The 15,861-nt window shown below is 34.1% G+C and overlaps 1 protein-coding gene across 8 annotated transcripts in view; it reads right to left on the bottom strand.

The window, feature by feature from the left end:
* The window catches only part of LOC128858430 (uncharacterized), a 137,388-nt gene that overhangs the window by 34,002 nt on the left and 87,525 nt on the right, over window positions 1-15,861 (bottom strand). For all 8 annotated transcript variants that reach the window (XM_054094702.1, XM_054094696.1, XM_054094697.1 and 5 more), the window contains 2 exons: window positions 5,199-5,368; window positions 2,480-2,734 (listed from right to left, as the gene is read on the bottom strand). In XM_054094702.1, the coding sequence (XP_053950677.1) occupies window positions 2,480-2,734; window positions 5,199-5,368 (425 nt within the window). The remainder of the gene's footprint in view (window positions 1-2,479; window positions 2,735-5,198; window positions 5,369-15,861) is intronic.

Raw genomic sequence — 15,861 nt, 5'->3', positions numbered from 1 at the left:
CCAAATCGGTATATTACCGCCGCCATGCTTCACATTATCAACCAAAGGCAAAACTGCAACTGACTGCAAATGTATCCTCTGACAAACTTTGACTTTATAGCGTATTTTTCCGAAGTGCCCTTATCTCTATTTAATGCCGCGATGAAAATTTTTGACGCCACAATTAATGCCTATTTAATAGCTCTCCTATTGCAATCATCGGAATAAGAGTATCAACACCTTTGTGAATAGAAACCTAGATGGTTGCTTCTCTGTTGTTCCTATTATAATTTTACTTTAAGTGTTGGCTGTTTCGTTGACTATCAACTGCAGCAACGCTTTGTTTTGAGTTCATAACGTCAGTCTGGTGCTCATATTTATTAAAATATCTTATCTATATATTTTAATGTTGGTTAGGGCTTCGGTAAAATGTACGCCAAGTAGTGTTTCGTTTTTTGTTTTTTGAAAGTTTAGGAAATAATAGTCTTTTATGAGACACCTTAAAATCTAAAAGTATTTTAAAACATTTTAAATTGGCGCTATCTATGTCATGTTCAAAATCGAGGTAGCGTTTTTAAAATATTTTAGAGCATTGTATTTATCTATAAGAACCTTACTCTTCTTCTTGCTTTTAAGGCTTAAATGTATAATAATTTAAGAGGCTGTATTAAAGATATATCTGGAATTCAGTTTTTTTAAATTTTTGTAACTTCCATTCTTTAGATGTATTATAAAAGACTTGAACTCTAAAACTTCTAAATAAATAATTTAATCGGGACGAAGACCTTAGTAGCCAGTTTCTACAAAGGAAAACTATTTGTGAATTTATTTACACTTAATTTATAATAATTAAATACATAATAAATGATTTAATAGATTCGAAGCTCTCATACGGATTTTCAGAAAAATTTTATAGAATATGGTAATAGCTATTTAATTTTTTTTTAATTTTGTGTAAAATTTGTCTAAAAGCATGTCAAAATTTTTTTTTAATTTAATATTTACTTGATTTGTTAAGTTTTTAAACAGTTTACTCTGTAAGTAATATGTAAAAAGTGCTAAAAATTAGAAAAACTACTTTTAATCAATTGAAAATGGAATGTTTGATTGTTGGTGTGGATTTTTGAAAAAAGTTCAAACTTATGAAATATGACTATTTTAGTAGTTCTCCTGCACTACGTAGCGACTGCAACTAACAAATGTATATGAAACTGCCTCATACAGTTTTGATCGTTGCGGTCGGCAACCTTAATATTTTATATATTGTATGTATGTAGGTTTCAACTACGTAGCAAAATGTGACAATCACATACTAAAAGGTGTCTGGACGAAAGCTTTCTTAAAAAGTTTGCGTTGAATGCCATTGAATTGGTTTTAATTTTCTAGATAGGTTGGCAGCCCTATTTATGTATAAATAAGTTGTTATTAAATTTAGCACTAGATATTAGAAGGACTTTCTGACCCAAATTTTCGTTTTCGATTTGATAAGTGGGGCGATTGACTCTCCATTGGTACTCGAGAAAATTAGTTTCAAGATTCTTCAGTGAAGCTTGCAAAATCATGTGTTTTCTGGTAATAGATGGTTAAAATTAATTATGCTTGTAAAGCACCTATTTCTAGAACTTTGAAATGATGACTGAATTAAAAAAAAATTCAGAACCTGCTATCAGCATGCCACGCACAGCGTGCCATGTTGGCCGCCCCATATCCTGAGAGAGGAAAATATTTTTTTATAATAGTACAAGATTAGATACTTTTATTATTTTATGTACATAGAAATATATTTATGTACATATGTATGAACACGTGTACTTACACAGACATATGAACATGTGTAAAAATGTTAGAGTGTATATATATTTGTTGTTGTAAGTATCAACAGTAATTGCATTTAATGCACACCAATATTTTTTACTAAATGCCACCGGCTTAAACGGACCACAATCAGCTCATTCATTTACAAATCGAATAAATTTGCCTTTCCCTCATTATTAGCTGAAAATTCGCAAAATTTGTGAAAAAATGCAACTCAAGTAACGAGTACTTCAACTTCGATAACCGGACTGGGGGTTATATTAATACCAGCTTGCTTGCCTATCAGGCCGCAGCCGCCAGCCAGCCAGCTGGCTTCACAACAAGTATCTAACAGTAAACAATATACATACATATTTATGTGTATATTTGTTGTTGTGTAAATTTGTTTTTGCAAATAGTCAAAATGCCTACGCTGCTAGGCAAACACTATTGCCTGTGTGTTCATATATTTTGCCTAGACAACTAATACAAATATTTAGATTTGTTTTTTTTTTATGCTTGCAGTTTTCGGAATAAATGTAGAACGCGTGCTGAAGCCGTAGCAAATACGTTATCTTGCCACAATACAGTTCTTTACCACAATTGCCGCAATATTCAATTCGTTCAATACAATTTCAAATGACCTAATAAAATTTTTGAACTGAAAAAAATTAAATAAACTAAACTAAGTGTTTGCAATATTTACCTCGTCCGAGAAATCTCCCAAATTTCGTACATCCTCCGTTTCTAGATAATCCTTGATTTCCTCATGTGAGATCACACGCTTTTCGTTCGTTTCGCACACAAGTCCATCTGCTGGACGCGGCACCATTTTCTTAACAACCTTGGCTTGCTCAGCGGGCAGCACAGCGACTTGGCCATCAACGGTGTCAGGCGCTTCTAATGCACCAACATTGACCTCCGTCACTACACCATCTAAGGGTATACCTAAATCATGTTTCTGAAATGAAATTCGTGGTTTTAAGTTGCATTAAATTTGGATGCGAAACTTTAAATATAAGGTGGCGCAAAATCAATCACTCTATCCGAAGATTTATAATTTTTGCAAATGGCGTTGTACGCCAATCATATTTGACACTTCTGAGCTAGACAGCTGCAATACATATACAGAAATACAAGCAATAATGGAGCACGTATGGGTTAAAATAAAGATTTCTATGTATTACACAATTCTTTCTTCATTCTTCTCACACAATTCTTTGAATCATTTCTTTTTATTTTGTAAAAATTTGATATAAAAACAAAATTGGATGAGTAATTTTGCGCCACCCTGTATAACCTCATAATACAAATACGTAATATACTACATCTAAAACTTATTTTGCAATGGTGATTCGGTTTAAGTTGGGAGGATAATAACCTTCATGACACAGAGAAACATTAGTTTTTAACATATCCTCCCAAGGACCGTTTTCTGATCTTATATTATTCAACATATCCATTATAATTACAATAATTATTGTACGTTAAATTTTTACGCAAATGGTTTAAAACTGTTTTATGGTCGATCTTTAGCTCCTGGGCGATGCTACGACTACGAACCCTTGACTATCGACATTATCGACTTTTTGTGTAACATCAAAAATACAAGAATGGAATCGACGATATTAGCTATTACTAATGGCACCATAAACACCATTCACAATTTCAGCCCTTTCACCTTTATCAAAGAAATACAGTAAAATGTACGCTCTTCCTCTTCATCTAAATAAGTTCAATACTAATTATGCTCGTAATGCTCCATTAAACATACACTTCACGATTTAAATGAGATCTCCGATTCCAACTTCCCAGATGTATCACTTTCAAAGAAAGAATTATCTGTACTATTGAAATGTATCTTTTAGTTTAGTCAGACGTAAGTTTGTAATTTAATTATCTGTATAATTTAATTATTATTTTTAGGATGTAGTCAGTTTAAAATCTTGTTTTCTTGACTTCTTGAAATAAATAAACATTTAAAATAGATGAGCTACGGTTGTACATATACATACATAGGGATATCTGCAGTTAAAGTCCCACATGTTTTCAAAGGTTTTTGGTAGAGGTAAAATACAATGACCTCAGCCAAATAGGCAATTTTGGTTAGCGCACCAATAGAAAAGAAGGAAAATATAATGCTGGCGTACTTACTTTCTGCTCTATCTTCAAGTTTTGACTAACATCTAGATACATATACACACTTAAGGACTTAAATAAGATTGGATTATATACTTCTATGTATTTTTCCAACACGAATTCTAAGTCTGGTAACTTTTAAAAATTAAATAGTTGGCGCTTACACCCTTTTTGGGTGTTTGGCTGAGTGCCTCCTTCTTGATGCTGTTTCACTAAAGGAGGGAACTACAAACTTGCAAGACGACTCCGAACGAAAAATGTTTTTTATGAGGAGACTGTCCCTGGCAGAAATACAATAAGAGGCTTGCCATTACCTGCCTCGGGGCCATCGCTATTAGAAAAAGCTTTTTCTATTATTTTTGGTGTTTCATGCACAGACATTCAAACCTACGTACTTCCAAATGGTAGTCACGCACGAATCCACTCGGCTACGGTGGCTGTTGACTATTATTAGTTATGATATTTTCCTAGATTCAATTTGAAATCATCATTCTCGATGCTTTTATTTAATTAACACACCCAAGTGTATAAATATTATATTTATAAAATAAAAGATTCTTGTGAACAGAACAACCGCACAGGCGAAAAATTCTCCTGGCATCATCTTCACTTGAAGACGATGTGCTTTGGTGTATCTAACGAATGAAGGAGTCACATAACTCATGGGCTGAAATTAATCGCTGAAGCATTCTCAATGCCACGTCCATCCCAAGCAATTTGTGCGAATCTTTCGTATCTTTTTTGGATGTCCGCGGTATTATGAGGATAGAGACCGACAAAATAAGTTTGGACAATAGCATAACTGTGCTGCTTTATTGAGATTAACAAGGATTAAAAGAGTCAGTAGTGAGATGAGGCAGATCAATATTCCACAAATTCTTGCCCCTTAATGCCTATTTAGAGAAGTGCGACCAGCACGTTTTTGGTTATTTTGTTGATAAAAGCCTGCTTTAATGTAACCATTGACTCTAATTTATTTTATCTTATTATCTTTTACATAGTTGCAGTAAACTAAATTATTTATTTATCAAATTTATCTTCCTTAAATTTTATATTATTTTATTTCATTCCATTTTATTTTATTATTTTTCGTTCTATTTATTTCGTTAAATTTGAAACTAAACTTATTTTCATAAATGCGTATTTACTTAAAAAATACCATAGATCTATTACTTTGATTTATGGCAACATACATACATATACATATCCACATACGAAGGACGTATGAAACTTCAAACCTAAAATACATACATATTTGCATTGATTTCTGTTACTAAGAAACTCACCTCCGTTGTTTCAGTTTCCTGCTTATCAGTATCTTCCGTGGTATTCGTGGAGACAATTGGTCCTGAGTCCTCCACAACCTTGCCATCCTCCAGCACCAATTGCCGCTTTACGCGCGTTTCGATTTGGCGTGTTGTTGTAAGTTCAGTTTTTCTTTTTGTTATCCATTCTTCTGTTGAAGGCAAAGGTAAAATAAAAGTTCACATTAGCATTAAAGTAGTAGCAGAAACGTAAAGGCTTTATTCAATATGCGCCTAAAAGTATGCTACTTCAAGAGCGAACGATTTACCATACACTGTAAAAGCTTAGATACAAAATGGGTATTTACATAAAAAAAAAACCAATTAATAATATATCTGGCATAATAGTTTTATATTATCGCATATGTAAATAAATATGAAATTAAATATGTGTAACTGAATATATCTAAGTATTATATAATATATATATATGCACATATAGTTTTCGTGTATAATTGAAGCGGAATAACAAAATTTACGGAGTAGCTAATTCAGAATTTGAATTTTATTTTCATTTGCGATTCTTTTTACTTTTGAAAATTTTTGTCGACTTGCAAAAATGAGTTCATTATAAGGGTGGCATGTAAGTATGTTCTATTTTGATGTCGTTTAAATAATTATATCATTATGGCGCCTTTGTGAGGAAAATTTTACGCTTGATTCTATTTTTTATTCGGGTGAAAGTCAATCTATTTAAATAAGTTGTATTATTTTACTTTCCTAAAAGAAATGGTTTTTTCTAATTTACGTATTTTATTTAAGTTCACGTGAAAACTCAAAAATATAAATTTTTTTTGGCGGAATGTTGACTTATCAATTCTCGTAAATGTTTCTACTTTCTTTATAGAAATTATTTTTTCACTGTTTTTATAATTTTTTACACACCCATAATATTTTATTTTGGAATTGCTACCGGATTATTAGTTTCGTTTTAAGACAGGCCCATCAATTTGCCTTAGGTTTTTAATCCGGCGAGTTCCCAGTACATGGCAGCATGTCCAAATTTCTCGTCGAAGCAACTAATGCTTGTATGAAAATATAACCCTCTGGTAACGGAAGATTAGACCATCACCTCAAACTTGTGGTAAACCGATTTACCTTCCGCATCCCTTATCTAATTTGTAACTACAGTCATATCTTTAAGACGTCATTTGTGGCTAAAGAAAAACTTTGACTTTTGACTTCGAAGATTGTGACACAAGACTCTTTAAAAATATTTTCAACAATTCAATCTTGTTACGAGTCTAGGCGCCACTCACGTTGAAGATATATGACGCTAGCATCAAGAAGATATCTTAGCGCCTATCGACTGAGAAGTTTTGTGACGAGTTGAAGCTAATCTGAGTGCTGTTTCTGGCCAGAGCCGAAAAACATTCAGTAAGGCCTGGAGTCTGAAATCAAGTATTCAGCTGTACACAGTGAAGCACAACCGTGGTTAAATCCTATAAGATGAGTATAAACCCAGTTGCTGCTTTTTTGACGTTAAGTAGCAATCTTTAGACTAATGATGATGTGTCGTCTGTATTCAAGTGGACTATGACACTGCCAGTCTGCACTTAATATTTTCACAACAAACGCATTCCTGGGTGTAGGGAAATATGTATTTGCAAGGAAAAAAGCATTACCAAAAGGATTCACTAGTACTTGAGGCCTTCTTTTTGAGGAAATTAATACTGCAAGAGAATAATAGAGAATCCGGAGTCTTCTTAAATTTTTTTTTATTGTTCTCTGAAGGAAAAGTCCAAGTTATGTCTTTGTGGTTATACCAACAGTCTTAATGGAAAATCTTTGCAGTAGTCCAGATAGCGGAATGTGCATTTGAGAGGTGGTGGCGCTGAAATCAGACAAGTGTCTGCAATGACAGCCCAGCTGCTTTCAAATCTTTAAGTACTTAATAATTGCCTAGGAATAATAATTGTCTTGTTACTAAGAAATAGGAACAGAACAAACTGAACTTATTTTGTGAATAGCAGCTCACTTCTACCAATTCAACTAAAAATACGTAATAATTTAACTAATGGTAAACAAATTAAATTCAAGAGTTGTTCAATTTTTAAAGTTCAATCTATAGATTTTTATGCTCTTTTTGCAACTTATCAAATGACCATTACTAAAAATAATTACCTTTAATTTCTTGAAGTCACACACAAACAATGCATTATAAAAACTAGTAAATAAAACCTAGTAAAGTCGTATGAAAAAGTAATAAGTAATAAAAAATAGCGTAAATTAATTTGCTTACGCTAATAAAGTAACTTAGGTGAATATATTTGTATCACCTTAATAGTCCCACCAATAAAATATAAATATTACATACTTAAGTGCACTGTGAAGAAGGAGAAGTGAAATGAAGCTTGCCGTTTAGGTGAGATAATTTGTAGTATTTAGGAAACTTTACAGGTAAAATCAAAGTTAAAAAAAAGTTGGCATCCAGGAAGAAAACGTGATTAAACCATTAACATGATTAAAATTAGTAACATTTTTGTGCAGCGAATTGTGTTGCACTTTTTTTAATTCCATACACCTTTGTTTTGCTGCTAATATTTCAAACAAGCAACCAAAAATATCGCGGCGGTTCCGGGCTTCGTCTCTGATGACGATGATAGCAAATTTAGTTCATTTACTTCTCAAAAGATAAACCTCTATTATTTGAATTTAAATGGATCAGATAACAGTAAAAAGGTGCTATTTTATATGATATTAGGTGCGGATGTAAATTTCCGCACCTTGACACTTAGTTGTTACTAGCGACTCAGACAAACTGAGTTGTTTAACAAAATTACAGGGAGTTATTGACACGTTTAGCAATTTATTTGCTTCGCATGTAATTTCAACTTTTTATTAAAATATGGTTAATTTTTTCTATAAAAATCATAAAAATCCATGTTTCAAACTTTGTGCAAATTAAAAAAACAACAAATTTTCTTCAAAATTTTACACTTTTTAACCAGAGTTTTTAGAAAAATTTCGGGTATAGCGCTTAAGTCAACCGATTTGAATTATGTTTTTTTGTTGCCACATCTGCGATTAATATTCCCACCAAAATTGTATCGCCATTGCTTGAAATTTGTAAAAGTTATGCAGTCTTGGTACCTCCACAACTGTTTTCGATTTACCATTTTAATTTGCAACAACGAGTTTGTAATAAATTTTGCGTTCGGATTTGCGGATTGAATGATACAAAAACCATAGAAATGTTGGGAAATGGTTTCTGAATTTTGTAAAACATAAATGAATATATAAATGCATAACGATACTCTAAAGAGTAGCGCTTCAGAAGAGATCGTGAGTCCAACGAGGATGACTAACGCAGTGATAGGTCGTTGACATCGAAAACTGGTGAAAACATCAACAAAGTCAAAGAAAAGTTGATCAGTAACCGCAAATTAACCATCAGAGAGGTGACAGAGGACTTGAACATTGCTTCTGGATCCGTTAAAGACATTGTAGTTAATGATTTGGGTTTGCGCCGTTTTGCTGTAAAGTTGATCCCAAAGGACCTGAATTTCATGCAAAAAAGGGACCGAATAGGTATCGCTAAATACAAGATTTCCAAGGCTGAATTCGAACCAACATTCAACCAACACATCATTGCTGGAGACGAGACGTGGGCTTATAAGTATGACATGCCATCCAGACAACAGGTGAATGAGTGGTGAGCTGTGAAAGAACCAAGATGAAAAAAACCACTTCGTTTTCAGTTAAAAAAGAAGCGATACTTGCAGTATTTATGAATTACAACGGTATTGTGCACCACAAATTTTTGGCAGATGGTCAGACAGTTAATAAGGACTATTATTTGGCCATTATGAGACGTTTAAGTAAAGCAATTTACCAAAAAAGAAGGAAATTGTGGGAAAACAGCTTGTGAATATTGCGCCCTGCGAATGCCATCCAACAGCCATTGAATTCACCTGATATGGCTCCCTGCGATTTTTTCCTGTTTGATCAGGGAACCACTGCGGCGTTTTAACAGCCGAAAGAAAGTAATGGAAAATCGAAGAGGAAATTTTACAGGTATACCGAAAATAGAATTCCAGAAATTTTTCGAGAGCTGAACCAAACGCTGGCATAAGTGCGTTGTAGTTGATGGGAGGTACTTTGAAGGCTATAATATCACTTTTGAGGAATAAACTTGTATTTTGAATTTTAATTTTTACAATATATTCTGAGAACTTTTCGATCAAAGTGGTACAGTTATATAGCCTATAGAAATTTGAGATAAACTTAAACTTTGTTTCGCGTGGCTCAAAATCACTTTGCTTTTTGAGAATTTTTCCTGCTAGCAGAGTTGGATGTTTTCTTCCATATACAAAAATGTGTACTTAATAGGTAGGTGGTAGAGGCATATAACTCGTAAAGTGTTGTAGGCCAATAGTACGATTACCTGAGCACATGCTCAGGTGTCTCGAGCCAAATTGGAAAGCGAAGTAGATTTGAATTCCGATGAATTGGGCTTCTCGTTAGCAGTAGTCGATAGTTGATAGTATTAGTAAAAATACATCTCCAACTAGCTCTAATTTTCATAATTTCATTTCATTGGACTAAGGAAACAAACTCCCGCCAAAACATAATTCAAAAAGATTTGCATAGAGCTTTACAATTATACTAAAGACATATCAGAAATTTGTAAATAAGTCGAAAAGATGAGAAAAATACCCAATAAAAGTATTTTACTGCCATTATTTATCACTATGATTTTAAGTAGTTCCCAGTATTACATTTATATTTGTCTTCATATTTTAATATGACTTCATTAAGCAGCTCTCCATGGAAATTAACTTGGTATATACGAACTGTTTATGCATACGCCAAATTTACTAATTTTCTATAAAATATAATTGTATGAGCAATAAATGTGGTTAATGTTTTCATATGTCTTTATGTATGCAGTTGCAATTATAATGTTTTAGAACAGTTTTGACTTATCTAGGACCTCTACTTATTGGTACTTTTCACTTATATGGTTATTCTGACAGCAAATTTCTCCTTCTCACAAAGTGAGCTGATTACAAGACACGCATTATGCAACACAGTGCATTTTGCCTTTCATTTTTCTCACACCTATTGTTTGCCAAAAATCTTCAAAATTGAAAGCCATTTCTTAGGCTGCCATCTTCAAAAAACAACAAGAAATTGTTTGCAAAATTGTAAATCACTTGAAAGGAAAATTTGATAACCAGTTGCTTAATCAAGTGATAAAAGAAGAGTGTGTTAGTGTGAGTGTATTGAAAATTGAAAGGCGATAATTGATTGTGTAACCTTCCAGTTATTGAATAGCAATCAAAGTGCTCGGAAATTGCACTTTTTAAATTATTTTGTTTTTATAATTTTGACTTAGAGAACAATAATAAGTTTAAAACTCTAAAACCGTGTTTCTCGCTACTCTGATTTTAGGATTATGACACTGTTCCGTTATACCACGATACGAGGTTTAAGTTCTGAATTGTTAATTAAAGTTCCTAATTCTTCCGTAATTATTAGACTAAACATGTACTGAAGATTAAATCATTTAATTGGTTACAAACTCAATACACAAATAAAACTAAACGCAATGGAGCCTCTGTGTATACTCGTAAATATAAAATACAACTGATTTTTGATGTTATTTTCATAGGTCGGATGTAAAATAATGCTGCAAATATATAACTTTAGTAAGAAACATGGGTGGCAACCCTATTCAGCCATATTATTCACTAATTCTCTGCTCACTTCGTATAACCCCCTACTTTTAATGTTACCAACTCTATTTTCTGATATTAGGCATGTTTCGACTACGTTCAAACATGGAAACTTTGATTGTTTCAACTTAGCAACTTCTGTTTTGATGTTCTCGTCGTGCTAACAAACCTTGCAATTGTTAGTTTTTAGTCTATAGTCAACAACAATATTGAGAAGAACGAGAACCCAAAGGGCTCTTGTCAAGTAACGAGTTGAAGCGCCGTTTTCTTCTTCTTGATTGGCGTAATAACCGCTTACGCGTTTTTGGCTGAGTTTAAAAAAGCGCGCCAGTCGTTTCTTTCTCGTGCTAACCGGCGCCAGTTGAACACACCAAGTGAAGCCAAGTCCTTTTCCACCTGATCTTTCCAAGGCAGAGGAGGTCTTCCTCTTTCTCTGCTACCACCACCTGGTACCGCAACGAATACTTTCAGAGCCGGAGTGACATGACCCATCCAACGTAGCCGCTGGTTCTTTATTCGTTGCGCTATGTCTATGCTGTCATCAAGCTCATACAGCTCGTTGCTCCATCGCCTGCGATATTCGCCGTCACGAAGGCATAAAGGTCCAAAAACGGAATCTTTCTTTCAAACACTTCAAGGGACGCCTCATCGGATGTTGTCATTGTCCAAGCTTTTGCGCCGTATGTTAGGACGCGCATGATGGCAGCCTTATAGAGTGTTTGTTTTGTTCGTCGAGAAAGAGCTCTACTTCTCTCACATTAAAACCTATTTCGAAAAAAAAGTTTTTATACCTAAAACTTTTATAAATATTTCAGCTGAAAGTGTTTTAAAACTTTTCGTTTGTTTAATATCCGTAATTTATACTTTTTTACGTTTTCAAAACTATTAAGCAATTCTGAAAAAATAATTTCTTTTATCACATTTTTTAATCTTTCGTTTGAAACTTAAATTGTAAAATTGTATTTTTAGTCGCTCGAAATTTTTTATTTTTAAGGTCCCAAAGATATCAAAATATTTTATTAATTACATATAGGTAATACAGTTTTTAATAATACATACATATTAAGTTATAATTTAACTTGAATGCTATATCTCAAACCAATTTATTCATTGTAAATATTTTGTCGTTATGTTTGTTTGCAGCCTGGCCGAATGACCAACTGTCCCAGGACAGTCGGTTCTACGTTATTGGAGCGACACGGATTTATATCCAGCCAAGAACTGTCACTCCATCAGCCCTCCCTATATTTTTATGGAAAATATTTATGCTGTTACAACAGCGACAAAAATAGAAAAATTCAAAAAACGCCATGATGTTTTTAATATTAGTTCAAAAAGTTAAAAAAATCTCAATTGTTTATAACAAATTGAAAATCAAAAAACAGACACTGAAATTTGATTAAAATTTATGTATGGAATTAAACATTCATATTCATATACATACATAATCAGCTTGCGGTTTTCTATAATTTTGATTTTAATTCTTTTTTTTACTTTTTGTTTACATTTTGTTTTTCTTTGAAAAATGTGTACCTGCCTCCTGAGGCTTAGTCATGCCTAATGCTGGAGGTGCAACCTGAGTCGTTTAAAATGCTTACATACGTACATATAGATACATATGTATGTACATATTACATTCATGTAAGCAACTAACAGATTATTGCTCTAATGTATGCCAAATAGACAGCTAAGCTGTCAGCCAGACCAAGAGTCCCACCACCAGCTTCATAGTCAGCTCAAACGCTGTTGTTAGGTGATTTGTGTGAATGAGGCGGGGCGAGGCGAGGCTAGATCGGCAGGCAGAGTTTTCGATGCAGAAGCACGTTCAACATCTAGCTAGCATCCACTGGCTGGCTGGTTATTGCATTGTTAATGCATACTTATGTATGTATGTATGTATGTATGTATGTGTATGTATGCGCATAAATATTTTCTAAAATTGCTATTATTTTTGTTGTTGTTGTATAGTACCAACGTTGTGCTTCAGCGATTTTGCGTTTAGTTAAAGTTGTTACGTAACATAGACAAGTCTTTACACATACAAACATACCTACTGCATACATACAGACAACACAAATATATACTTACTTAGTTGCTGTGTGAAATATTAAGAAATAGATACTCTCATTCGCATGCGTTGCAAGTGCAACCTGCTGGTCAACACTGTTATTGCAGTTGTTGTTGTCGCTGTTGTGGCTGACGATGCTGTGCTGTTGTGCCGACCGATGAAAAACAATGCGCTAACAAGCAATAGCAACCATACACTCTTGCAGTAACTATACCACCAACAACAACAAACTGTTGAATAAAACCGTTTTTCCCGTTGCTTGAGCTTTTGTTCTGTGCATATGCACAATCACATACTTAAAGTAATATGCATACACATACACACGCAAACTAAGATTTTACGGCTATGCAGCAGGAGCGCTGTGGCTGGCTAGCGAGACGTGTCGCCACATGGAAATCACTGGACCATTAAAGGTCACTTGTACAACAATCATGCTGTTGTTTCTCAGACACAATAAGCTGCTCCAGCAGCGACTTCCAGTCAGCATGCCAACCAAGAAGCCAGCATCAAATCGTTGGCTACTCGGCCCGGTTTTAGGCTGGAATAATTGTTTTATGATTCTTTATTTTTAACTCTCAGCTATGTTTGTTTACACGTTTTTTATTGCTTTGTTGCCTTTGTGAATGAAATCGAAACATGCTGAAAGCAACGGACGCGATATGCTACAGCGCACTCGCACATACACTTACATATGTAGTACAGCAGTAAATTAATATCAAATAAACTAAGTAGACGCTTAGATACCTGTCGAGGTGTATTCGCATTTTTGCAATAGATAATTTATTAAGATAAGTATTTATTAAGTTTGAGTTTCTTGTCTTAGATGTACTTAAGTGAATTAACAAAAGAAAAAAAAAACAGATGAGTTACAAAAAAAAGCCACCGGCGGATTTTTTTTAAATGGACACGCCTTCAATTAAAGTTAAGTGCAGTTTGAACTTTGATTTTTGCTCACAAAAACATTATTTAAGAGTTTGCTTTAAGTACGAGTGTTGTCTATACTGACGACCGTCGCAACCGAGTGGGGGGAGGAGTGTGTGAAAACCCTTCGGTTGGTGTTTACATTGATGTGGAACTGTGAACAAGAAATGTCAAAAAATAGAAAAAGTTGCTTCTCGTCAGCAAGGAATGGCGAGCCTGCGAATCTATTTATTTGTGCCATACAAAAATTTTATAAAAAAATAAGTGCTGATGCATATATGCCAAACCGTTATATAGATAGTTGTAAATACTTGTTTTTTAAACATACCTTAATCTTATTCCAATTCATAGCTCGAGGTAATCATGAACTTACTTTTTTTATTCACAACATTATCTAATTGAGTTGTGGTCATTTCAAATAACGCCAAATGCCTCTCTCGGAAAAACATGTGATGGATTTTTGTAGTTTCTGGGAATGTCACATACATACTACATACTATGAGTTGTTATAATCAAGAATTCGACTACTCTTTCCCTAAACCCACCTTCATGAGGCTCTGCAAGATACACATCCCGTCAAGAAGAGAGTGGAAAACTCAAAGACCATGGAGAAGAGGGGAACAAATTTTTACACGGAGGGATCCAGGCTAGAACATAAAATAGGCTATGGAGTTTTTTCAAAAGAATTTTGACTAGATTTATCTGTCCGACTTCCGAACTGCTCATAAAGGAGGTAATGATGATATTAGTATCGCCTTTAAGGTCAGTCTTATATAGGTGTTGAAGTAAAGAAAAGAAAAAGAAAGGGCTCTAATCTTCCTCTTCTTGAAAACATAAACAATATTGGCAACTTGCAAATTAAGGATCAAAAATAATATTCCCTAAGAGGCCAATAGGTTATGGAGAGTAGAAAATACTTGTGTTACAATCAGGCTAATTTGGCCGCAAGAGAGAATATCTCGAAGGTCTTGGCTTGTATCACCGGTCATTGGTTGTTAGTTAGGCACTCTTCTAGGCTTGGAGTATTTTCTCTATAACTCATTTATTTATTTATCCCCTAGTCTTACTCTTCCTTCATAGATAAGCTGATAGCTTAACTGCTTAACATACCTGAACTTCTACTGAGCGTAAATTTACCAATTTCTGAAGAAAGATTTTAATGAGTAATTAAAAGTTGTAAGCTCTAGAAAAATCCTTACCAAAAAGGCAAGTTGACGGAGATCGCACTTGTTCGACCATTTTTATTCATAAAAAAACTCCCAGCCCAAAGGGTTTTTGTATTGCAGCCTTCTTAGACCTTCTTGAAGGCGATTTCAATAATATAATCCAAGAATGCCCATTCCCAAGGCTATGACTTTTTGGTGGAGCTCATCCGCCAACTTATCAGCTGTAGCGGGGTAAAGGCAAGGTATGACAGTAAAGATACGCATCAAGCACACTCTGACCTCGCAACAAATAGTTTAGAGCAAGTACTATATTTCACCTGAAGTCAACACGGATGACTGAGAGATTCACGCAAGGCAAGGGTATTGTTCTTTAACCTCTTTTTTATTTTCCTTGTGCTGGGTAAACCAGAGCTTTGCGTGCTTTCCCGAAGATGCTATAAACGCTGTAAAAATGATGAGAAGAAAGACAGGGCTCTCTTTTGGGGTCCTGAAACAGATTTTGATATTTTGGTACTCCAAGTGCGGCAGCGGATATCGACTGACAAGTCGGCCTAAACTAACCTAGATCATGACTTAACCTGACATAAATAGCCTATCAGGGACGTGCAGCAATAAATAGTGCACAGTTTTGAATCAGCTTTAGTGTGCTTTTCTCTTTTATTTGAAATTCGGTAAAGCCCCCAGCATAGAACTACCACGAGTTGAAGTGCTAATTTTTTAGCAAAGCGAATTGATATATTTACCATACTTGAATAAAGTAATATCCATAGTGTATGTTGTAAGCCAAGTTTAAATATAATATATAAAGG

This window comes from Anastrepha ludens, chromosome 3, assembly GCF_028408465.1.
Source record: "Anastrepha ludens isolate Willacy chromosome 3, idAnaLude1.1, whole genome shotgun sequence".
NCBI lineage: Eukaryota > Metazoa > Arthropoda > Insecta > Diptera > Tephritidae > Anastrepha > Anastrepha ludens.
Note: the sequence above shows the minus strand (reverse complement) of the source record. Positions and strands in the feature narration are given on the sequence as shown.